We start from the raw sequence: 26861 nt of genomic DNA, 5'->3' as shown, positions 1-26861 counted from the left end.
ATAAAGATCTGCAATCTCTATACGTCTAGATGAAGGAATGTTTTCGTTCAAGTTAGGTACACGGGTTAATTTCTTTTTACCTCTGTTATAAAATGACATTTACCACGTTTTTATGGCATGAAGTTAAAATCATGGGCGTAACACCAGGTGTCGCTTTAACCTTTCCCACCGCTCAAGGCAGATCAGTACCGTAAAATCGAGTAGAATGGGGAACATCACTACTGACGACATCACAATCTGAACACATGCTAGTCGTTGAATTATATATTACAAGGGGCCATAAGTAGACAGTTATGGTCCAGTTATGGTCACTATTCTAATATAAAAATATGTCTATGACGACTGCTTTGGAAGAAGCAATTGTCGGTTCATTTCCTTAAACGAAGCTTCAAAGGCATATTTTTAAGCGCCTGCTTTGGGCATTTTACGGTAAGAATGCTACTTGATCTCGCGATATTGTGCCTGGAACCGCTGAGATCTCGGGAAAACAGGAAGATGTGACTTAACTAGCTAACGTGAACTGACTGTAGTATAAAGATTAGCAATCTCAAGACTGGGCACAAGTAACGACTAACAGGAGGTAATGTAATGGCTTGGTCAATAATTAAGAGTGAATTCTGCTTAGATACTGCCAGCTCGCTAGCATGCTGTAACAGGGGTAGGTAGGTAGCTAACGCTAGCTGATCTAGCCACCTAACAACATTGTTAGAATGATTCTTAGTTCGCTCATTAGCTAGTTGGCCTCACTAGCTGCATTTTAATTGGTTGGCTCGCTGTAGCTTTGAAAATCAGATGTTTTTGTCTTTTCATTAGTAATGACATTTGAAGAATTAAAGACTGTCAAGCTACAGGACGTAGCTCACTGCACATTGTTATGTACTTGAGCTTAGTTACCAACAGCGACCAGTGAACGATCAGCGATGCCCGTGGTTATGGTGTTAATGTAGTCTTATAGCCTGCTCGGTTAGTTTCCTAACACTTTATCAGAAAAGAGAGCAGACCTCAGACAGCATGCAGAAACTGTTGCGATACTTAATACGCGGATTCCAGTACAGCAAACAGAAATGCAGTTTGAATAGCTTTAACATTCATTTTATTTGTCCCTTCCCAAATACAAATTCCTCAATCTTGCTTGAGTTAAAAGCCACATTGAAACGGATCACTCTGTACACGTGGAGTGTGCAGTACCACATATCAGTACAGTGGGAGCAAAAATATTATCTTTGCAAAACATTACAGTACATCACACATCATTGTTGTAAGGTAGTATAATTTGCGTAAGCATGTAATAACGATGTTCTTCTCAGTGACCTCTCACAGTTTGAAAACGGTGGTGATAATGTGGTGATGCAATCTAATCTTCACAATCTAATACACTGAAGTTGCTCTTATACCTCTTATGAGTTGCGATTGCACATTTGAACAAATGCGTCCTGTACCGTTTCCTAAGTTGATCTAGAAAATTGAAGTTTTGCAAGGTTTCCTGTGTGTTGTCTGCACATTAAATTTGACCTTAAATATCAAAGAAACACAGTCCTTGTCCTTGTGAGTCTGTTTTTTTTTCCAATATCTTCATGCATGAATATAAAATTTAGTGGAGTACTTTGATGCTAAGTCTTTTTGTTTTGAATGATCAGGCCACTTAGGCTAGCATGTTCTATTCAACCTTTCAGAAATGCAGTCTTCAATACCAACCCATTCTGTAAATGTATAAATGTGTCTGGTAAGTCAGGGGAGAAAAAGAAGGTTGCAAGTAAAGCCTCATGTTCTGTCCAGTATATTTGCCACTTGGATGGAGCAGGCTTTGGGTCTTAGTGACAATGCTCAATTTCAGCAGCCCTGCTCAAAGTAACACATTTCCTAATATTCCTTTGCTTAATAAAGGACAGGGAACATTCATGAAATCCTTCAATAGTAGTTGAATCTCCCCCACATGACTGAAGTTACTAATATTGAAAGAAACAATTTGAATAGCAATTATATTCAGAGTGAAAAAAGCTACTGTATGATGGGTCTTTGGCAGGCATGTTTTGATGTCCTTGTTTAATAGGTTAGAGAACTGTAGAAAGATTGCGGATGGGTTAGGCATTTCCACATTGCTCGTGGAGTTGAGCTTGGGATGTGAAATCCAATATGGCTACATTGTGATTTCTGTCAGAAATGATTAATGTACCCTTCAGAGAGAGCCATGAATGTCTACTGCTTTCTACTTATGTTGGGTGGTTTGGAGAGTTTTCAGTAGCCTAAATCAGTGTGGCATAGCAGTTCTGTGGCGCACTTGTTGCTACCGACACTCTCGGGATGTTTCCCCCAGAGACCTTTACCGTCCGGCAGAATTTCGCTTCCTGGAGAACTGTGAGGGTTTTATGGGCGTTTTGGTTAAACAGGAAGCTGTGAAATGGGACCAACTGCCATGACTGTCTCAATTTGGCACATTCATTTATCATGTGGGGATTCAAATACAGGCAGTTTTTTCACAGAAAGAAATATTTTTAAACATGATTTATTGAAATGGCTGTTTGTCATTTTGGTACTTACCCAGACATGCTCAAAGATGTTTTAGTTATGATCCTCCTTTTGCCTGATACATTTGTGACATCAAGACTGGATGTGTAGCCACTGTTTAAAGATATGATATTATGAATATTTTGTTGTTGAACAAGCCTCAAAAACCAAATATGTATTGCTTCAAGTGCTATAATATGACGCTTAGATTAACCAATTAACATATCTCAGATCTGTATACCCACCATTATCCTATTTCTTCCATGCTTGTTGTTTTGCATGCTCTTCCATGCTTGTTGTTTTACACATACAATGATTGTTTTTTGGGGGGAAAGCACAGCATTTTGAAAAGAATTGGTCACTGTTGTAGGTAATTTACTGTTGTACATAATTCTTGTGGCTGGCAGCCATATTCACCATTTGATTTGTGCTTTAAATGGTCTTGATCACTGATGCTTAGCTGAGAGTGGAGCAGTCAAACAGGATGAATGCTTGTAATTACAGTCTCAACTTTTCAGACTTACTCGTAATTCAATGTGTGAACCTCCCCTTTTGTGTTATTTTCTGGCATACTGCAGTTAGTGTTTCAATGTCTCTTTTTGCACTGTGTTCAGTCCTCCACCTGAAGGTGTTTAGTGCTTTTTCTCCTGTACTGTCTTCAAGCATGCTAGAGTCAGTGTGTAGTGCAGTATTTCAGTGTTCAAGCACGCTGAAGCTTGTGTGTTAAGCTCTATTTCTCCTGCAGTATGTTCAGGTATGCAGCTGTGGCCCTCTACTGAGTAGCCCTCCTGCAGCAGAGAATCTTCCCCTTCCTCATGACGACGCCCCCCATTGCTGGTGCCTGCATGACGTCCGCAACGTTCCCTGGGCAACAAGCGCAGGCGGCGCGGGAGGTGAACACGGCATCGCTGTGTCGCATCGGACAGGAGACTGTACAAGACATTGTATTCAGGACCATGGAGATCTTTCAGCTGCTTAGGAACATGCAGGTGAGATGACCGAGAACGGTGGCCAAGGATGGGGGGGGGGGGGGGGCGTAGAACAGGTGTGAACATATTGGGGGGGGGGGGGGGGGTGGTAGGTATAGAAGAGTTGTGGCCAAGGATGGTGGGGGGGGGGGGGGGGGGGGGCATAGCCAAGGATGGAAGGGGCCTATAGAACATGCGTTGCCAAGAATGGAATCTTTTCACACAACTGTGCCTTCATGGAAAACTGCAGTGCTGTATCTGGCCATCAAGAGCTAAATAACCGCAGCACTTGCTTCTTCATAGCCACGCTGTGTAATGGAGCTAATCTCTTACACAGTAATATGATATGACAGTGATGCAATGTCTGATATTGTGCTGGCTGTTTAAGTGCTGAGGAAGTGAAATCTGAAAATAAGATCAATTCCTGCCCCACATTTTTTTTCAAGATGTTATAAAGAGTTTCTACCACATGTATTTTTTAGTATATTCTCACTTCTTAAACATGTTGTTGAAGACGCTGGTACTGCTGGGATTGGACAAATGTTCATCCAGCCTGTGGCCTGCCTCAGGGTATCCTGAAACAGTTTTCCCCAATGTTGACACCCCTGCCCACCCCCGCCCTGAAATAATGAGGTTCTTTCACGCCCCTCTCCTCCAGCTGCCCAACGGCGTGACGTACCACCCCAACACGCACCAGGACAGGTTGGGGAAGCTGCAGGAGCACCTGAGGCAGCTGTCCGTGCTCTTCCGCAAGCTCCGCCTTGTCTACGACAAGTGCAACGAGAACTGTGCCGGCCTGGAGCCTGTGCCCATGGAGGTCAGAGGTCACCGCCCACTGCCTTTCTCATGTGCATTACTGTATGGCTATGAGTCAGAGCTACACTGGTTTCCCACATTACTGTATGGCTAGGAGTCAGAGCTACACTGATACTGTTCCACATTACTGTGTGGCTAGGAGTTAGAGCTGTGCTGGAGCTGTTCCACATTACTGTAGGGCTAGGAGTCAGAGCTACACTGGTGCACGCTTTGGCCAGCTCATATGGTGAAAAAACACTGAAAGATTATTTCAGTTACTACTACTACTACTTTCAGTTACAAGATTTTTTTAGTGATATTTGTGTCTACCTAGGCATTTTTAAGATATTATAGTTAAGACCTTGTTTTGCCCTAAACATTTATGTCCTTGAAGGGGTATTGAGATGTGAAAAGACCTAGGCCTGAATATGATTATAAGTAAAATGATCAAAGCTCCGTGCCTGCTAGCAATGGCTAGCATTGTAGCGGAGTAGCTCCCTGAACTTGGTGCTTTCCTGCTAGTCTGGTGGCATTGGCTCTCTTACTGTGGAGTATGGACTCAACAGGGGCTTTGCTGATGAAACCTGAGGCTTGTGCTCCACTGCACACGTGTCTGATAAGGAGCTCACACATCTCAGGGAAGATCCGCGCTGTGATGAAACACAAAGCCTATTTCACACACTCACTTTTTTTTTTTTCACACACACTAAATTTTTTTTGAAAGTGTAACATATGTATGTGTAAGATAACGACTTTGTCAGCTAAATTCAGCTAAATGTTACGCATGTGCGCATCTTCTTATTTTCATAATTCAAGAATATGATATGATATAATTCTTTTCATATTCTATATAATTCTTTCAGAATTCTGTGATTTTTCTCATGTGGGTTTTTTTTTTGTTTTTTTTTTTTGCTGACCGTTCAAATGATCAAATCATCATCTTGCGTTTATTAAATCGAAGCACTTCAACAGTCTAATCCTTGCAGCCCTAGTTTGAGCATGGCATTACCCATTAGTACTAATGGATAAATTTCTGACTTGCTTTATTGGTGGTGCTCAGGAGGCAGTAAAATCTGCATGTGAACAGACAGTGAAATCTCATTGGAAATGCATGTTTGGAGCAACAGCTGATGCAAAGTAGGTCGGGGACGCAGCGCTGCAGAGCCCTCAGACCTCGGGGAATTGTGGGTTTCCTCCTCCCTGTGGCCCAACGGGCCCTGTTGGAGGCTGAGAGAGGACAGCCAGGCCTCGGGCTGTTGTGCGGGCCTCATTAGATTGCTTATGTGAAGGCCTAAAAAGGCTGCTGGAGGCCGCGGTGCCTCGGAGGGTTTCGGATGCCCTGGCATAATTGTGGCTTCCGCTCACCCAGCTCCCTTTCATTCAGTCCCCGAATATACCTGTCACTCCACTCTCATTCCCTCCATGTTTTCAACCTGGAAGTGTCTTTGAGGTGAGGAACAGTACACCCTCAAATCCATAACCCACCCCCAACACACAGACACACACACACACACACACACACACACACACACACACACACACACACACACACACACACCCCAGCATTTATTGCAGCGAGCAGTCTGTGGCTGCTGGACTGCTAGAATTTCTGGCTCTCATTAGCAGTGAACAACTTCAAATATTTCAGGCCTGCCAGTGAATATGGAAGCGGCTGTACTCAGGAAACTGAACAGGGGAAGCGAGCCAGCATTACCTCATAGATCCCTAATTATCTCCACTCCTCGCGACGAGCAGCTGGCAGAGCTATGCTTGTCAGCGTCATTGGAGCAGTGAGCGGCAGACCCCGCAGAGCCCCGGCGTTTCCCACACCAAAGGGCCTCCGGTGTAATCTCTGCTGTTTTCTCTGGCAGGCAGGGAGGCCCGAGCAGCCTATCAGGCCTGTGCCTTGCGGTCGGCCAGGAAGCTGCGCTCAGCCACAGGCAAGAGCGTTGGCGCGCGAGTCACCATCTCTCTCCGCCAGGACCATTCTCCTTCACCCGCCGCCAAGAAAAATGTTTGACTTTTCAAATTTAATATTTGCTTGGCTCAATCTTGTCCCCCCTTTCGCTTTTTGATTTTTGGCAGTCGTAAGAATAAAGTTAACATTGTTTAAGTGTTCTTTTTCTACGCTGGCATGGACTCAATGGGCCAGCTGAGGTTTGGCACACCGGATGAGGAAATTCAGCTCGACACTGTTTGTCCCTTGCCTCCTTCCGTAAGGCGTGTGCAAGTTCCGCGGCAGTGGTGTAACCATGACCTGGACCATGTTAAACCCACTGCTTAATCCGGATTAAAGTGGCATTAGAATGCCATAACATATTCATGACTGTGAGTTACACAAGGCAGATTATTGCTAGATCTGGGTTTTATTTTTCTATTTGTCATTTTTTTCCTATTGTTGTTAAAATCATGACTGGCATCTCTGTGTGATTTAACTTGTGCCTTCAGGAGAGTGGGGTTTTCTTTGCCTGGTTTTCTCTTCAGCCCAAGGTGCTCTGCCTGTATCATTCCCCCAAAATGGCCAGACTTGCAGTAAGGAGATCACTTTGAACATGAATGTGCTCTGTGTTTAATATAGAAATAAATTATGATTTTTTGCAGTTGTTGCATTGCATTATTTGAATGGTAACACAAACACACACACACACACATACACACAGTAGCGTGTCACCCACTCCAGCAGGTGTCAGTGTGATTAAAAGCAGGGAAGCCTAAATGTCCTGAGGAGCTGGGTCCAATTAAGATGAGTAGCTGGTTTCACGTCAGCTTGGCAAGGTCAGACGAGGAGGGTGTTTAAAATGAGCAGAACGTTCCCTCTGACGCGCTCAGAGCCGGAATGGCAGGTACTCAATGAACGACACGCACGTCTCTTTTTAAGTGATCCAATCACATCCTCTCCTACCGCTCTCCTGAGAAATTATATCAGAACAAACAGTGGCCAGCTCCCACAGTTGGCCAGGAAATTAGTACAGCAGAGAAACGCTTCTGCCTGGCGTGTCATTTTGGAGCGTTTGAGTGACAAGAAGCGGAGGTGGGTGCGGGCCAGGTGATTGACAGCCGGCTTAGCAGTGGCAGCTAAGCGGAGCAGGAGGTACGGGAGGACACCCCTCCCTCTCTTGACAGAATCTTAGGTGTATAAACTCTCAGAAGCTTAACCCATGGCCTCAGTCAAACATGACATGGCGAGATAGACAGCGGATCACCTCAGCCCGATAACAGCGCTGGCATTGTGTCAGCGAAACCTTCACCCACTGAGAGTCCTGGGTCATGTTTAGAGCAACATAAAAGGCCCTCAGACTCTGCCCTTGAACCTGGATGTGGGAAACCTGTGTTAACATGATCTCCTGTCTTTCTTCTTTCTTGTTAAAGCAACTCATACCGTACGTGGAGGAGGATAGCTCCAAGCACGATGAGCGCTCAGCCAATCAGATCCGCTATGTCAGCGAGGAGAGGAGGGAGGTCCTGGAGGTCAATAAGGTAGGAGGGGCAGCATGCTGGCGGCCTACTGGGCCTCAGCCATGCTTTCCACTTGTCCACAGAGATGCCAGATAAAAACAGATTCTGTAATAGAGCAGTTGTCAGAGTAATGCAAGTTCTTCAAGCCCATACATGAAGAAGTTGACTGATGCTTCTCACAAAGAGACAAAACAAGAGAACAGAAAGAGCAAATATTCAAAAACCAGTAATTTAAAGTAAAGTAATCTATTTTTCAAAAGAACCAGACAAAAGAACCAGCCAGATCATTTAGTCAGATTAACTCACCTCACTCCCTCCCTGCTCTGCTGCCACACACCTGTATTTAATAGGCCTTATTTGGCAGGTGAGGCTAATTAACCAATGGCTGGCTTACACAGAGAGACTATTACAAACTATTACAAAAGTAACAATGAAACAATTAACTGGTTAGATGTTCTTGATGCTAAATGAGCTGAATTACAGACAAAGTTGAACATTGAAAGACAAGATCCTTAAACATTAAAAAAAATTTAAAATTAACCAATTGACCATTTGGGGGGGAAAGGTGAAGGCTCACCTTCACACCGTCCACTTTAAACAGTCTGGTGTTGACTTGCCCATTGTAAAGGCCCACTGAAGCGCGGGGCCGTACTGAGCCTGCCTCCTGCCTGGATCAGATGGACAAAATCTGTGTTTTTGGTCCCCTGAGACAGAAGGCTAACATTAGTGTTGCAGTGTGGCCCTGTGGTTGTTTGCTCAGAGCCTGGAGAAGGCTGGGTTCTCCGCTCGGACTCGACTCAGTCACTCTCCGGCGCACAAAGCCAGGGGACAGGAAGCACATGCTGGCGGGAAAATAAAAAGGAAAACAGGTCCGAGTCGTCTCTGAGCGAGCACTGAATCAGAGCATTGGAAACAGATGTTGGGAACTCGGCTGCATCTGCCGCGGCTGTCAGAGCCAAATGTGATTAGGGTCTGCCCTGGCCCATCCTGCAGGGAGAGCGGAGACGCAGGGCTGGGATGGGAAATGTGTCCGTGACACCGTGTAGCACTCGCACATATGGGCCTGCAGCTGCGGATACACTCCGTTCTGCTCCAGTACCTAACTGTGCTTGGCTGCTGGTGTGGGATATATTTTACACACACACACACACACACACACACACACACGTACATGTACATAACGGATCATTTTTTTCTCCTCAGATTTTTAAATGTCAAATTTTTACCATAATGGTATTGCAGACAGCAATGTGACGTTGTTCACAAATCATGGATTTTGTGTGTGTGGGAGTGCGTCTGTGTGTGTGTGTGCATGCACGTGTCTGTGTTCATGTCTGTGTGTGCGCATATGTCTCTGTGCGTGTGTGCATGTATGTGTGCATGCATGGGTGTGTCTGTGTGCGTGCACATTTGTGCTGTGTGCAAGCATGTGTGTCTATGTGCAAGCATGGTTGTCTGTGTGTGTATATCATTTCTTTTGTGAAGGTGGCTGACCTGCTGGCAATGTAATGGCCCATGCCCTTAGTCCCGCCATTGCAGACAGTGGTCTCAGTGTCCAGATAAATTCCTCCTGCGTGATAATGTCCCTTAGGTTAATGGGCTGTGTTTCTGAGCGATGGCCCACTCTCGTTATCTGCCGATCGAGGTAATTGCAATTTGACAGCAGCCACAAGTTATGAGCCGGCACGGGCTGCGAGTCCTCGGCACGCGCGTCAGCACCACGGAGCGGCTTACCGCCAATGTCCCCCGCTGCGGTCTCAGAGCACCACCGCAAACACCTGTTCCTAACAGTTACTCATAATTTCGCAGCATGAAGAGTTAATTCAGTCCAATGCGCTCAGCGTGTGTGCTATAACATTATTATTTGAGTCTTATTACACGTTTATACACCCTCAGTAAAGCATCAATCGGCGGCCACTTGTTGTGAAGTGTTAACCAATTGGGCTTGTTCCTCCGAAGCTGGCTGTGGCAGTGGGAGTGTCCACTACCGCGATAGCTCTGTTTTTAGCAGTTTTCTGCATGATTACAGGGCTGAATTAAGTAGTTGCCACCCACAATAAGCCAGCATTCAGCGTCTCCTCTTGTCTCCCCGCTGAACTGAATTTCTGTTGCGTTCCAGACTCACTGATTGCTTATTTAAACAGCAGCTCTCATGGTGAGCTTGGCTTCCTCAAGGCTTTCATTAAGGCTCTTGGATAAATATGGATTTGGAGTCCCGCGTTTTGTCCTGCATCCGTTCACGTCGCCCTTTGAGCAAGCCTTCGGTGCATCTGTTTTTTCCCCCTGCTGTAATAGTAAACAAGCTTTGCGTATTTGTTTATAGCTTTTGCTGTTTATGTCCACACTACATTCTGTAGTGAAATTTAAGGGCCCTCTTTGTTACTGTGAATGAACCCTCTTTAAATGACAAGGTTTCTACTTGGATAAATTTTAATTTTGAAATAGAATCGCAAATGATTTGGAAAGTCTGGATTTCATCCCTCAAAATGACAAATATTTTCCATCCAAGCTTGCACAGTTTGGTAAATGATGGGTAATTGTCGGTTGAATAAAAACATGAATGATTACTGCCTTGACTACCTTAATGTTAAAGCAGGGGCTGTTAACCAAGTTGTATTATGAAATTTGTGAAGCAAATTCTGTTACAACCACATCACAACCTGTGGTGTTTGGTCATAACAGAAGTCAAGATTGGGACAATACGATGGGGGATTTCACTGTCTTAACAGAGTTTCCACCTACTGACAGTTGCCCATTACTTTCAGAACTTTGGAAACTTGGACAGAAGTAAGTTATCTGCCGTTAGGAAAAGAAAATGCTTTGCAGACTTGTTTGTCTTTTTGTGCTTTTGTGCCTAGGTCTGAACATCCCTCATGTCCATATGCAGTTGTCCAAGAGTTATGTATGTTCCAGAGTGTTTTTTTTTCTTTCATAATTTCATATAATATTTTTATAGTTTTTGTTTTATATTTTTAGTTTTTTTGGGGGAGTTGTATATTTTTATTGAGAAATTCTAAATGATAAAGTATTATTTTTACTTGTTTTTAAAAAGTCTGGGGAAAAAAACATTTTGAATATTGGTTATATGAATAGCTTGATATCTTACCGATTATGTGGGCTGCTTTGAAATTTTAAATAGCCATCTGACAAAAGCAGCATTTCTCACAGCTTGCTAGTGCTGGATAATTACAAACCCTGTCCGTCATTTGGACACACAAAATTTTTTGTTAGGGGAAAGTTTGGTTAATTTGTGCCATTGCGTCCTCTCAAAAAGCGACATGCTCTGTGGGAAATTTAACAAGAGGCTGTGTTTTTCTTGACACCCCACCCCCCCTTTGGAGAGTTTGTTGGTAGCTTTGAAAGGATTAGAGTGTTCTGTAAAATTCTACACAATCAGTCAGAACATTTCGGCATAGCTGGGAGACAGCAGAGAGTGCTAAGCTGAAGATGGCACCGCTCATAGACTCCATTGTTACTTTCAGCACAGCTTACAATTAATGTGTCACAGCGCGCCACACCAGGCATAATTGTACTTAAAAGCTATTCTTCGGTGGATGACGTTTCACTCAAGTCACTCGCTCTATTTTTAATCCAAACAAGATGAAAGAATAACAGACTTGCCGAGGGAGCGTGAGGCAGGTTGTGGATCTAGTATTATTCTAGCCTATTATGGTGAGAGTAGCCTTGCTGCCTTGGGTCCTGTTCACACCTGGCATTAACATGTGTCTTAGGTGATCCGATCACAAGTGGACAGCGCTAAATTACAGGTGTGAATGCACCCAAGACGCATTGAGGAAGCATTGATATCCAATCACTCAGACCACATTCGGAGGTGGTCTTTAGCTAGTAATACCGGTGGGAGAGTTATGTGACCAGCTTTGTGAGGAAAACTTCAATGTGGCATATGGCCACATTCTTTTAGCAGTGTGAATGCGAATGTGTCCTGGGCTACATTGAAGGACCGCCTACTCAACCGATGTCCTCTGCATAAGCGGAAGTACATACTCATTTGCGCACCAACGGCATTCACACTGGTGTGATTAGCTGTTTAGCATGTATGCTGAAACGGGTGCGATTAGAATACGGGAATAGCTAGAATTTTTATAATTTTAGCTCTGAGGAAACCGATTTAACGTTAAAAAATACAGCAAATGCTGACTGAAAACTGTGGGAAGCTTAATAACGCTAAAGAAAACATAACGAACCATGTAACGTAGCCTAACACATGCGCTACATAGCATGAAAAATAAGTTACGTGCAAAAGGGTTTTAAAGGCAACAACAATAACTACAGTTCGCAAGCTACCTCAAATGCTTTCAAGCCCCAAAGGTGTAATGCAATATATTATATGGAAAAATGGTATTATGAACAATACGTGAAGTGTTGTAGTCTTACAAATAAATGTTAATAGACTATTGTGAATATCAAGGGGACATTCTAAAACGCTTAACGTGGCTTAATGTTCCAAAACTGTGATCAATGATCACCAAATTTCTCTCGGACATTTCTTGTCAGAAACACTTCCTCCTGTCAAAAAAATCAAAACCAAAATCCTAGGAGTATGGTCGTTATCTCACTACGTTTTCCTTTCCATTGACGCCCATTAAAAGGAAAAAGCTTAACGTGGCATCAATGGAGAGGAAAACGCTTAATGTAAGATAACGTCCATACTCGTAGAATTTCGGTTTTGATTTTTTACACAGGAAAGTGTTTATGACAAGACATGTCCGAGAGGAATTTGGTGATCATTGATCGCTGTTTTGGAACATTAAGCCACGTTAAGCCTTTTCACGTTAAGCGTTTTAGAATGTCCCTTCTTCCATAACAAGCGCACTTTGGTTTTAGAAAAGTAATTCATAAATGTATTCACAATACTAGCAAACCAGCAAAGACCCTTTGATATTAAACTACATTATGAAACATTTTCCTTGCAGTGAATAATGTAAGAAACTTTGGAAACATAATATCTTGCTTAGCCAATTTAATTCAACCATACTGGCAAGGTGCCAGACAAATACAGGGAAGTTCAAAATGTTCTAATCTAGTTTCTGCTTTTTCCAGCGATAAACAGAATTTAAAAAACGATCAGCTGCAGCTAGGGTATTTAATTTCAGTGATGAACCGAATCTAGCTTGCTAGTCAACTAGATTTTCATTTACAGACACAACACACATTATTTCATAATGACAGTCATAACAAGATTCGTTCAAACAGACCTTTAAATGATGCATAAACTTACATTTGCAAACGGAAATGATGTGTGTGTTTATTTGCATATAGAGCGGGGAAGTGAGATCCGATCTGCATGCACTGGAGATGCATGTGGGGACGCATTTTAATGCCAGGTGTGAACAGACGTACTTAGAGCTGTCCACTTGTGATCGGATCACCCGATCACTTAGTCATTTGCACCCATTAAAAGGAGGGGTTGTGTAAACATTACCTTATGTTGAGCGAAAGTATGTAGGTTTACAGACAGCCCCAGAGAAAGTTTATTTGGGTTAGTCCAAATGAAAGTCTTCCCTTTACAGAAGTCTCAAATGTCCAGCAAAGCATGTGATAAACTCTCAGCTCTGGGCAGGTCGAAATCTTGCCTTGGCACATTGGCTTATACACATTACAGACCCAGCGTAGAGACGTTAAACCAGTAGCCTGCCCCGGACACGTGAAAACGGCTTCAATGTCAGGGTGGTAGCATGCCATTAGTGGAAAGGTCACGCTTTTGATTTAATACCAGTCTAAGTATGAATAAATTCATGTCACAGCCCATTAATAAAGCCTTGGAGAGAAGGAAGGGCTCTGTGGGCTTGATTAATTCTCCCCAGATCCTGTCCTCTCCTTCTTTCTCTCTCTCTCTCTCTCTCTCTCTCTCTCTTTCTCCCTATGCCTCTCTCTCTCTTTCTCTCTCTTTCTCCCTATGCCTCTCTCTCTCTCTCTCTCTCTCTCTCTCTCTCTCTCTTTCTACCCCCCCTGCATTTTTAATACCCTGTTAATTATGGCATGTATCCTCTTTATTCAGATGGGAAAGTGAGAAATGAAATAAAAGGGTGTTTATAATTTCAGACCGGCTCTCGGAGTGCGGGATGTGTGCATAATGAATGACAAATGTGTGGTGGTTGCCGTTACCTGCGCCGCAGACCCCCCTCGGCACTGTACCGGCAGCGTGGTAATAAACAGCGCGGTGAAGCGGTAATGAGAAAGGGGTGCAGGGTTTGGGGGCGGCAGAGGGCAGCAGGGCATAGTGATAGTGGGTCGTGGGTTTGAATCCAGGTGGGACAATGCCGCCTGCCCTTCAGCAAGGTTACTTCACCTACATCACTTCGGCTCATTCATTTTTGTCATTCAGCAAGTGCTCTTAACCAGCTAGCACGTTCTGAGCACAAAGTGAGTCTAATAAAGATGCATGAAAGGACTTACAAAACCACATATGAACAGGCCTCACAGCCAAACATGGTGCTGAGGTCACAAATGTGTACTTGGCTCAATGAGCACATATTATGCAATATACCCAAGAGCAGGACTGCGTTACTCCAAACACATGGCTACCACATACCCTGTAGTAAAACTACCACATGCAAGATTACATAAAAAAGGAATGGAAAGTCAATTCAATTTATATCTGGCTGCATACATTGATGCTATGGAAAAGTGTAAGCCATCTAAGTCCTGATGTCACAATACAATTTACAATGTAATAATTACAGTGTTGCAGTACAATAGTGTAATATACTGAATGATGGTTTTGCATATGAAATGATGGCCTATTGGTCAGAGTTTCTGCCCGCATGCCAGAAGGTTCAGTAGTGCGTTCTGTTGGGCATAATTCCTCACAGAGTCAGCCAGACTGTACAAATGGTATGCACTGCTTGGCTGCTTGTCATTTGACATTAGGGGAGACTGATTTGGGATAATGGCCATGCAAGGGATCCCTTCCACTTAGGGGTGTGTTAGCAGGGGAGAAGGTGTTATGCAAGGGCGTAGGAGAGAGTTTTATATTGGGGGGACACAACTTGCTATGAATTTTATGTCTGTATACGTAATCCCAGTCCTTAAAGGAGCATATATCTTGATTGAAGAATAAAACAATATCAGGATGGCTTGAAATAAGAAGGTACGCACATGTAAACACCGCTTAAGTGCTTTCAAGAAGAGCAGCACACCTCTGTTACTACTAAGCTCATCTGGACATAGGAGATGCACATCTGGGGCAGAGTTTTCCCAACATGAAGGTGTGTCACCCAACATTAGGATGTGTCTCATTAGGCCTATATATGAGTTATTTTCCTCGTGGAGATGGAAAGTGTATGACACTAATCCACATAACCAAGTCACACTTCTGCTGTAATGATGGCATGCCATCCGATCACAGCAGAAGACTACCAGTTATGGACTACACACAGCAGATAGGTTTTCCCTCACTGTATAGCCAGGGAAAACAGGTGCAACATTGATGAAAATCTCTGGCCTTGAACAACAGGAGAGCATGGAAGTACAGTACATACTGTGTATACGTTTTTTGTTGAACTTAAGTAAAACATTTATTCCCCTGCAGCTCCTAAAACTTAAAATGTCAACTGAATACTGTAATGAAGTTTTCCTCACAAAGTTGGTCACATAACTCTCCCACCGGTATTACTAGCTAGCTAGCTGATACCTCACCAACGTAACTTACCTAACCTAAAGTACCTAACTTTACCTCAGCAATAGGCCTATGTCAGTGACAAAACAGCTGGCTAACTAATGTTAGCTTGTTCATTAATGATCAGTGAAATAAGTAACAAGCTAACGTTATATATGAAAATTTACAACATACTCAAACAGAATACTGTTCAGTAGTAGACTACAGAGAATTGGATACCGAAAATAGCGTGCGGCGAGTAGCCCAGAATACTTCCTACGTCCTTGATTTGCAAACCTCGTGAACTCAGTGATTTTTTTTTTTTTTATTTTTTTTTTTTTTTAGCCCAGTGCTTTTTAAATGACTACTGCAGCTAGCTGTGTCGTCCCAGTTAATCTTCTGTGTCAACGAGCGGGAGCCCTGAGTTATCTTCAAAAATAAAAACCTGTTTAATGGGTTTACTGTGCTTGTGGTTGTCGTTCAATTTTATTTAATGTACAGTACAGAAACTAGCTAGCTAATAGCCTAGGTTACAATCGCTATCACCAAATTATTCAAAAGATGACTAACGTGAAACTATCGCTAAATAAATCCACACACACCTATTACTGTCATCTATCATACTGACTCTTTACTCCAAAAAACGATCTAATCTTTGTTTTTTTTTTTCTTTTCCCGGGGACCGGGTGCATGTTTAAGGCTTAGGTTCAAGCTGATAGTTCTTAAGTGTTTTGTGATAATGATCCAGTCAGTAAAAGTGGCGCGCTCACAAAACGTGATCAGGGAGAATGATAGTCCACTTCCAAATTAAACTTTTATTCTAAATTTGCCGGTTGTTGTGACACGACTACAAATAATGTTTTTACTCATTTGGAGAAATTCATTTATTGGGGAACTAGTTGGGGGGGACAAAAATAGCCCACACAAATATTGGGGGGGGGGGGGGGGGGGAGGCGTCCCCCCTCCATCCCCCCTCCGTCCCCCCTGGTTCCTACGCTCCTGGTGTTATGCCTCAGACACTGTGATAAGGCCTGACCCTGTGTGCTGCATGGCTCCTGACAAGCATATTCCCACCTGTTCTGAGCAAGGCGGTGGCCCGTGGATGAGAGTGGCAGCTGTGTTGATCCAGGAAGAATAAATTAGGGAAATAGGACTGGGCCATCAGGGAGGAAACTACACTTATGAAACTGAAAAAGAATGATGCTGATGCTTTCCATCCCCGTTCCCCACAGTCCTCTCAGTCCCTTTATACAGGATGAGGAAAAATATGCCCTACCATTAGGACACTGGAAAATAGAGGTCCATATGATGCTTTTTTACTTTGCCTGTGAAAGCAAAGCCAGACTCTGAGAGAGAATGAGACAGAGAGAGAGAGATGAAAGAAAAAGGGCCCTGTCTGTCCTCCCTGGTCCCTCCTCCCCCAGGCCACGGTCCCTTCCCCCAAAGTCCTTCCTCCCAGAAGGCCCAGTCCATTCTTCCTCAGGCCCTGGTCTCTCCTTCCCTGCCTCCCCACTAAGGTCCCGATCCCTCCTCCCACGGCATCCCCTGCAGTCCTTAAGGCTAGCCTAGGCTCTGCTCCATCACGGTTTTTATTCAGTGCAGCATTTAGGACAACCATTCTTAGTGCTGGCGAGGAATGTTCAGAGACTGTGATCCTGTGCAGACAGATACGCCATTTGACTGCAGTAGCTCAGAAAATGCATTCCTGGCATTCCTGTCTTTTGTGTTGTGGTAGTTTTTTTAATTTTCTTTTACTTTGCAAAGAAAGGCTGACCATTGCTGCTATTCAGCCATAAGTATGTGCATTCACATTGCAAGAGTATGAAAAGCAACAGCATTGTTATAGTGGTTCTTCAGGGAGAGAGGAATGTGTATGGTCGTGCTCGGGCTGCAGTGGTCAGTGTCAGTGTAATGTTAGCTCACGGAGGTCTCCTTTATGTTGATACTTTGTGAGGCATTTTCACAGGTCCCCAAACATTGTGAACTGTCTCACTACTGAAATGAATGTTCTGCAAAAGGCCCATGCTTGAAGAACTGCAAGTCTGCCTTTCAACAGAGAAGCTCTTCCCTTCAGAGCAACAGAAGAGAACACCAGCTGCTAGGGGCTCACTGTGCCAACAGCAGAATGGTAGAGCTGGAGATCCCCCTTAAAAGGCTTGGCTCTGCCCGTGGAATTTCTGCAAAGCCAGTTGGCCAGGATAGGGTGCAGAAATCAAGGCCAGTACTGAAGACTAAACTAATGTCAGAACATTTGGACTTAGTCTTTCTCCTCCAGTCTGCTGTCACCCGGCAAAGATGACATGACATTGCTCAGCAAAGGAGATCTGTGGGACTGAGCATGTGCTGACAGTGACAGGTTAGCTGTAGCAGGGTTTCACACATTCCCAAAGAAGTAATGGCTTCCAGATTGTTGACAATAATAATGTTCTTCACTGTAGTGGCAGCTCTAAGGTATTCCTCATTGAAACAAGTGAAAAGACTTTCTCATAAGAAAACATTTTCAATCAACATTCTTCTGTCAAGATGCATGCTAGAACAGTAATAAAACTTCTAGCAGAACCTTAGTAGAACTGACTTATGGCACTGTCAGCCAGTTGATGTGGATCAGGCAAGCAGCTAGTCAGAGCACAGGAGGGTCAGCCAAGAATCCCTGATACCAGCAATCCTATGCTAAATAGGTCAAGTATTTAGTGGGAGCACCTTCTAATACAGGACCAACCATTTCTGTTGCTCCTCTGACTGTTTGCTGTAGTAGTTCAGCAGACATTGGTGCCTGACAGACAGACACAGACAGACATAAATAGAGGGTTCATACACAGACAGACTGGCACAAAAAGTACAAGTGTAGACAGACAGATGTGGAGAAGATACATAGATAGACATACAGAGATAGCAGTTAGGAGAATACAGAGATAATGATCGACAGGGATCAGATAAGGAGAGTAAATTTGTAGAAACGTATGAAGGGTGTCATTGGAACAGTCCCTTGGTTTGTCACCACAGGTTTTGCGGTTTTGATTGACCTGTCCCAGAGAATCAGCGTTTTCTGTGTGAAGTGTTGAAGCCTGCAATGTGTGCACACATTACATCAGTGAACAGTGACAAGCAGAGCTGCTGCAGCTCGCACATGAGCAGGTCCTCATTTACAGTCTGCGGTCCGCAGTGCTATCCGAATGGTAGCCAAATGGATCAGAAAGCAGGGCTTTAGCAACTGCAGAGACTGGAATGGGCTCAGCCCTGCTGAAGTCCTCCGTGGCGTCGGTGACAGCGAGGTAAGTGATGGGTGATGGAGGAGGTGCTTAAGCGGGATTAGTAATGCCCCACCCCCCACCCCCACAAAATCTGTCTAATCCCCTCACCTCTCTCGCAGACACTTACACTTGTAATTCTGCGCCAGATCCTCAGGAATAAAAGGGCCGATTCGAGTCAGCAGCCACTGAGAGTGCGGAGTGTCCCACTCACCCAAACGGAGGGATTATGCAGCCATCCACTGAGAGCGTGGGGCCCACAATAAATACAAAGGTTTCAGTAAAGTAAAACTGGAGCTGACACATTCAGAATGTAATTACGAAAGAGGTTTATGACCTGCATACAGCTGCTAATGAAAGGAAATTGTTATGCCTTTTTTGCAAGGATTAATTCAATTGATAGTTCTTTTATGGAGCTGAATAACAGAAAACAAGAGAAGCAAACATGGTGTGTGTATTATTTATGAGTAGGAGAATGGTTTCTCTGTATTTCTGTACATAGACCAATGAAATGGACCTTGATATTCATAAACTGTAAATGTTTTTGCTATCTGGATTGCATTAAAAACATCCATTTCCGTGTGTTTAGATTTTGGGATTTTGTGGAAGGCGCCATTAAACACTTTTAGATGTTCCCAGCAGTACAATCCCAAAAGACCTTGCACCACTGCTTGGAGACCTGCTAAACTTATGCAAATGGAGTCTACCTGAGGGTGGGCTGCCCCCGCAGAATGTCAGCACTCGGCAGCGCGTGTCCCAGGGAGTTTGGACAGCCAAAACATCGTTCTCAGTCTACAAGTAGCGCGCTTGTCATTTCAACCACGTGCGTGCCATCGGCTCACCGTGGTTTGATATTCTGCCGGAGTCCGGAAGAAAAAAGCTTCAGAAGAACAGTGGCCTCCAGAGGGATCATCAAGCAACGGTACGCTCAACAGTATTGATTTCTGCATCGATCAATCCCTCTTAGCCCGAGCACATTTCAGTGTGCTACCACCGTCCAATCTGTCTCCAGCATCCCCAAAGGCCCTCACAGACCCTTTTAGCTGCAGTTTATTATGAATGGCGGAGCGGACGGGGGGTCTTTACCCTCCCCAGCTGCGGAGCTTCTGTATCTGCCTGTATGGCCAGGTTGACTGTTTACCAATCACTGTCGGACGTGGAGGAAAAATAAGGAAGGCCTGTGTCAGTTTGTTCTGTTACTCAAGTGAGAGACTGCATTGTGGCAGGCAGGGATTTAAACGAGCTGGAATTTTCAGAAAAAGGCAAGACGTCTGGCAGAAGAATGTTCCTCCCCTCCCTTATTACTGAAGACAGTCCTTTTGATCTAGTTTTTGGTTGAGCGGGAAAGTGAATTGGAGGGAGAGAACTGAAAGACAAGTTTGGAGAATGGGAATTCAATAAAGGCCGTTTTAATGACAAAGTATCACTGTTCAGATATCAAAGTTTTCACCCTTTAGAATTATTCTCAGTGAATGCTTATTTAATGCCTGAGTGTCACTGTTCAGATATCAAAGTTTTCCAACTTTAAACAGACCCCTCTCTTTTTTTCTCTCTCCTTCCCCTCTCTCCCTCTTACATGTCTGTATTCATATTTTTGTCATGTGTCGCAGTTTTAAAGTTGATTGAAACTTGAAATGTTGAGTGTGAGTCGGAACGACCAAGAATAAAATGCAGTGCATTAGCAGGAAGGAAGCTGCCACTCATTCCCTTGAACCTCTCCCATCAGCCAGTACATCAGGGCTTTGTCCTCTCTGACTGGAAGAGAGATTTTGAAGCTGTGACCAATCAAAATGTGCGGCCGTCAAAAGCGGCTGCACGTCGGTCAAGCAGTACACTTCTCCAGTCTTTGTCTCAACGAATCAGATATCCAGGTGTGGTTGTGGTTTAACAACCACAGCAATCCCACATCCGTTTCACCACTTCAAGGGTTACCGTTTCCACACTACAAAGCCTGAAAAAGCAGAACCAAACAGAAGGAAGAAGCCTCTTCTTGGTTTCTTCTGTTTTTTCAGTATGCGAAAGAAACATTCCAGCAGTTTGGAAACAGATGCCAGAGCCATATTTACTGTTACCTGGTGTGTTGTATATGGAAGGGAACTGAAATGCAAGGTACAGTATAAAGCCATTGTGACAGGCCATTATAGGAAAAACTGTGGTAGTACTTCTGAGCAGCATTTGCAGGAAATGCTAAAATAAGCTTCAGTGCCTTTACACTCCAGCCATGCTGTCCCTGCAATCTTGGAAAGGAAAGGTGTGTAGATGACTGGGTGGAGGGCCTTTTTTTACCATGCGATTTGAGGGAGCAGCACGGGGCTTGCAGAACTGCTGCCGGAATTTAAGAATTCAGGCTATCAATTCAGCCGCCAGCCAGGCCCTCACTGTCGCAAGTGGCCCGAGCTGTCAGAGTGAAGGGCAGCTGGCGTGTTGGTGCCAGGCGGGCTGCAAATGGACTGGTGTACCCAGCTTGGTCAGGAATGGGCTGCTCTTCTTCCATGCTGCACTACAGCTGGTGCCAACATTGTGGTACCATTTAGACCACATGTCTGGTGGCATACTCTCTGCCCCTGAGCACCTGTCATCCCTTTACCCACCTTCTGCACAGCTGTGATATGGACGTTGTGGTCAGTGTCGGTTGTAATGACTTATCCTCTTGTGTCGTTATCCATTCATCCAGGTGAGCTTAAGACAGCTCCAATTCTGCAACAGTTGCAATAAATAATGTAACATAAATAATGAAGTCACAGTATGCACATAAGAATGAGGAATGTTGTAGCACAGAATGTGGAGCAGTCAAGTGTGTATGCAGACATGAAACTCCCTAGAGTGTTTTGGTCACCTGCAGTTCTCGGGTGACTTGCTCTACAGTGTCTTTAAGGACGGGTTACTAAAGCACATACCGTGTACCACATAGACTGCGGAATGAACCCTAAAGTTTTATCTGTGCCAAAAAAAGCAAAAAAAAAAAATCTGCGAGGCTGCTTTTTCCTAATCACACATAATTATTCGTGGGTAAAGAAGTGTGGCTAATGGCGTAATTAATGCGTTTAATCATCTCCGATCTCATTTCGCCGTGTTTTCTGCAAGCTCCGTCCTGCTGGGAGCTACCGCTCGTAGATCCAGCGCAGGAATGTCACGGTGAACCCCCGTCCCGCTGTGAGCCACAGGTGGCGTGACCGGGCCCTCGGCCGCAGTCTCTGTGATAAGCTGGAGGAGCACTGTGGCAGTCCGGTGGGGGCCGCCAGCAGCTGAACCAGAGGGAGCAGCTTGGACTGCGTTATTTATGCAGATGTGAGCCGCGCAGTAATGGACTTGGGTAAACAGCAGCTGCTTGCTTTGAGACAGGGCTAACACGGAGACAAGAAAGGCAGTTTAAATATTTTTTTTTTGCTATGCTTCGGCAGTGCAGGAGCTGCTGCAGGCTGGTCCACTGCCCCTTCTGCAAAGAGTCTGCGTAAATCCCTAAAAACATATACCAGGCAAAGTACCACATACAGACTCACTTGAGTCCAGAGTCCATTATGGAGGTTTGTTTTACATTTGTTTTGGACGCTGAAGTTCTTCTATGATCATGCCTCAGTATCATTTCATTTATTTCATGTTTCATTTGTTTAAGAAAAGTATTGACTTCTTGTTTTCAATGTGTAGTTAAAAGAGAAACGCAATACAGGGGGTGTAGTTTTTGCATGGTGGACTCAGAGTGGACTCCATAGTCCTCCTCATCACATTGTGCTGGAGGATGTTTAGACCATTGGCACAAAGCAAAATGATCCCAGCAAAGACATGTGTAATGTGGGCCCTAATGGTGTGGACATGTCAGTAAATGTAAGTACCCAGTGCTTCTCAGCCTGGGGTCTGTGGTGGTGATGACAGAAGTTGTAAATTAGCGATGAGCTTCTCTGACCAACCTTTTACTCATCTTTGATGTTTATAATGCATATAATGCAAAAGACAACAGGGTAATGATCTTGTTGTGTTATGAACAAACTATTCTGTGCACAGCTAGTTAGAACACATGATAACACATATACATGTAGATTCTATTATGTTTGATATAAAACAATGCATTATTTAGCAAATTGTGGGAAGAGAATTATCGTATCAATTGTTGAAAAAATGATGGGATGTTAGATTTAATTTCAGCTCAGCCATTTTTCCAAGCATGAATCTGAAACACAAACTGGGGGAGCAGAGGCTGTGCAATATTTTGAATGTGAAAAGCAGTGCTCATTCTTCAGTGCTAAAAACCCAATGTGTTCTCTCTTTTCCAGAAGCTGAAACAGAAGAACCAACAGCTGAAGCAAATAATGGATCAGCTTCGAAACCTCATCTGGGAAATAAACTCCATGCTTGCTGTCAGAAATTGACACACACATACGCAGACACACATGCACGCACATACCTGGAAGAGCCCATCTGCTACCTGGAACATGGAGAGGACTGTGGGAATCTGCAACAGAGCATTAGAGGAGCGTCCTTATGCAATATGCATGGCAGCGCCACTTTTCGAGAGGACAGAGGGAGAGTGCTCTGCCAGTGGGGGAGGGTGCGCTGTGCTGAGGGGGCAGCTTATGTTTGCGGTGAAGACACTTATTTCCAGGTTAGGGGAATTTGCAGTAGTGAATTTTGGTGTAATTCTCCTCAAATCTAAAGCACTCATTATATGTGGAAGAGTTATTTATGTGTGGTGATAGAGTATACATTGGACCCCCTATCTAATAGTCTGGATAAATGATCAGAAAGATGATTTAACAAAAGAAGTGCATGTAATCTATATAATCTGTAGGAATATATTTATTTACATATTGTAAATAACTAAAAGTGAAATCAAGGTCTGGATTCATGCATCAGGCTTGTCTGGAAGTTAATGGACGCTCCTAGAACAATATACAACCTTCCAGCTCCACTGTTATCACTGGCTATAAAAGGTCGTGCACAGGAATGAACAATACATTATTAGCATTCATTTGAATGTTTAAAATCAGAGAACTGTCTGCAAATTTCACACAAGAAAAATTATCCATCATGTATTCATGCAAAACTAGTGCTTGTGCTTTTGAAGTTCTTGTGTTAAATCATCTTTTAGTCACAGTATATCAGCAGTAGGAGTATATTTGGAGGCCACCATAAATCGAAGTAAATGCAACAATTGTATAGAAATATAATTTTATTTAGTTGTTTTAATTAACCTCTCAATCATAGATATATTTATTGTTGAAAGTGTTCTCCCTGTTTGTCCAGACATTTGAGAGGGTTGAAATTCAAATTTCCGCATGGGATTATCACCCATTCTTCAACCAAGATCAAGTACAGGGATAAAATTGTGACAGATGAGGTGGGGAAAGGGTACACTCTTTGCCTGCTTATTATTTTAGTCTTACTCTGTGCTTGTTTTACATTACAGATTAATGACATATTACAAACACACAGCATTACGGCAGATTGTTAAAGTGCGGGTTTAAGGCATTGTTCAGTTCTGTTTTTTACTCTAATGGTTTGGCTGCGTAGACTGGCATAGCTAGTGAGAAACCTTTCTCTCTCTTGGGTCTTTGGAGTGTCCCAGGCCATGGAAGGCCTTCTCAGAAGCGGAGGAGCTGGGAGCTCCGCCAAATGCTGCCCGCGCATCTCAGCTCTAAAATGAATATTAATAATTCACTTGGTCGTCGGGTCATGTGAGTTACGTAATGACAAGGGCACAGCGAGGGAGAAACGTGAAGGTTTGTGATCTGTAGGGTACGAGGAAAAAAAATCAATGCTGGAAGGCTATGAAAAAAAACCTTTGCGTTTCTAAATAAAAGCCATTGTTTCCATTGTCTGTAAATTGAGTTCTTCAGTATGAAATTGCCTTGGTCATTAAATTCACACCATGTACGGAGAACTTGTTAATATCTGACAGAAGAGTACCCATTCTCTCAAGAGGAATGAAGCCTGTTTACTAAAACTTTAATTACTCTGTCTCCTCATTATTAAAAAAAAAAAAACTATAGACCAATAGGCAGTACAATCTCCATGTTTACATCTTGCCACTTCCATCAAGTTATTCAGACACCGAATATTGGGGGCAGCCATGTTTGTATTATTACTGTGGGAGAAAGATTACAAATTAAAAACTTCACAATCCACGTCAGCCACCCAGGCAAATATGAAGTGATGTTTTTTTTTTTTTTCCATCTCTAACAGATGAGCTGTGCTTTGCTTTGCTGTGTGTGGGAGTTATGTTGTTATTCCAAATGTAATTAATATGGTAATTAATATGGGGTTTGCTTACTTACCAGCCACCTAAAGACCTGCAAAGTTGATATTTTCCACCTTATAGCTAAATCTTGACTGAAACAGCCATTTGAAATTTCAGCCACTACCACTACTGATTCAGTTTCCTTTAGCCCTCAGCCACACTGACACCTGATTGCTCCTGTGAATTTTCCCATTTTAATGTGTCTCTCACTGTATGACTTTCACTGCATTAACATTTAGCCGCAGTCGTCCACCATTCACTAATTGCAAACTGTCTTGTGGCGAAACCAAGTCTGCACTTTAATAATGACAGTAGCTGAAACACTTCATTTTTATCAACCTTGAATATTATTCCTCTGAAGATGAAGATTGCTGTGTACTTGCACAGCTCTTAGTCATGCTGTTATGTTACCTGCAGAATTCCTGTTGGTATAACTCATTGCAAATCCAAATGTAGTTGAACAAAGCAGATTAGACTATGAATAGAGAGACTGAATAATTGGTCTTGCTCACCTGTAAAAAATGTGTGGTTGTGGCGGTGTGTGGTTTTGGTAGATAGCTACAAGCTGTGAGCTGCAGGGTTGGAAGTTCAAAGCACTATTGATGGATTCCACCCAAACAGCTGATGTAAATGTGTCTCAAAAAAATTATTGAAAGATATCACTCCATATAAAAGTGCAGCTTGATGTGCATGCCAAAGTTTTAGAAACATATTTATTTATCTGGCTGGGCATATCTAGTTCACTGTCTAATGCCACACATTCTGCTGTCCTGATGTTCAGGCCTGGACAGGCTTCTTGTTCACAAGTACACTCAATCACATCTGTGTCCATGGTCTTCACAGAGATAGTATGAGGGGGAGTAGAGATTGTCCATTCCTCTTGGCAGAACAGTGGGTTATTCAGAGCGTTTTGGTTTTCATTTGTAAATTGCCTTCTTACGTTCAAACCACAAATGTTCAATTGGACTGAGTACTGGGAGATGATCAGTTGAGAACATCTATTTGTGCTCCATTCACCATTTCTTTGTGGATATGGACAAACACTTTGGATCATTATCATGCTGGAATGTCTATGTTCAGCCATGTTTAAGCTTCCTGGCAGAGGGAACTGGGTTGGCCAAAATGCCCTGGTGTGTGTTGTAATTCATAACTCCCTCGTGTCTTTTCAAGGGCACCAGGACCCAAAGTCCCCCCCCCCCCCAACATTTCACAGTGAATGTTCTCTGTATATATTCACACATGGGATTTTGTTGATTCTTTATTTGTGGCACTGGAGTAAAACTTGCTGAATTGAACATTTCTGCAGGGAAAACAGCAGCACCTATATGGCAGGTCCTCAGAAAAGTAAACTGGGGGTGATGGATGTCTGCTGCTATTGTATTTTATTTCTGCTGAGTGGCTCAGCCATTATGATCAGAACAGTCTGATACTGGAAAACCAAGAATATTTTTTTCAGGCAGCTTGGAGGAAAGCAGCAGTATTTATACATCAGGAGCAACTCTGCAATGCTTGTATAAGGAGCAGATGTGGATTTAACAAAAGCACAATAAGCAAAATGTACGTTTAGCCACCAGGCTTTTTAAAAACTTTAGTATTGTTTTGATCAAAGAGGAATAATTTTCTTGTAATGACCTAGAATACAAAGTACACAAGGTTCATGCTTAACAGCAGAATTGGATTCACTCATTTCCCCTTACAGCACAGTACATTTCCCCTTACATCTTTATATCACAAATGAATACAACAGAGTGAATATGATAGATTTGCTTTTTCCCTTCCACCCTAAATGTTTGTAAATGAAACAAGTAAAATGTTTCATAAAGGAAACACACTGCAACACTAAAAACTGTCTACAATTGGCTAGAAGAGATGATGTATTACTAGTCATATACCATGACCTGACAATTCTTGAAAGGTTTGCTCTGGGTTCCAAACATTAGCTCTGTACCCTGCAGTGCTAGGGACATGGGGTCTGTTTAGACACATTTTGTAGGTACAAAAACTGCATATAATGTATAGAAGCCTGTGCCATTGGTGGT

General features: G+C 43.4%; 1 protein-coding gene across 1 annotated transcript; it reads left to right on the top strand.

Annotated features, from left to right (window-relative positions):
* Positions 1 to 478: 478 nt before the first annotated feature.
* med30 (mediator complex subunit 30) lies at positions 479 to 24709 on the top strand. Its single transcript, XM_036516216.1, has 5 exons — positions 479 to 580; positions 3251 to 3494; positions 4132 to 4290; positions 7638 to 7745; positions 22859 to 24709. Exons 2-5 carry the CDS (start codon positions 3321 to 3323, stop codon positions 22952 to 22954), a joined length of 537 nt encoding a protein of 178 aa, XP_036372109.1. The 5' UTR covers positions 479 to 580; positions 3251 to 3320; the 3' UTR covers positions 22955 to 24709.
* The last annotated feature ends 2152 nt before the right edge of the window (positions 24710 to 26861 follow it).

The sequence above is a fragment of the Megalops cyprinoides genome, chromosome 21, assembly GCF_013368585.1.
Source record: "Megalops cyprinoides isolate fMegCyp1 chromosome 21, fMegCyp1.pri, whole genome shotgun sequence".
Taxonomy (NCBI): domain Eukaryota; kingdom Metazoa; phylum Chordata; class Actinopteri; order Elopiformes; family Megalopidae; genus Megalops; species Megalops cyprinoides.
Note: the sequence above shows the minus strand (reverse complement) of the source record. Positions and strands in the feature narration are given on the sequence as shown.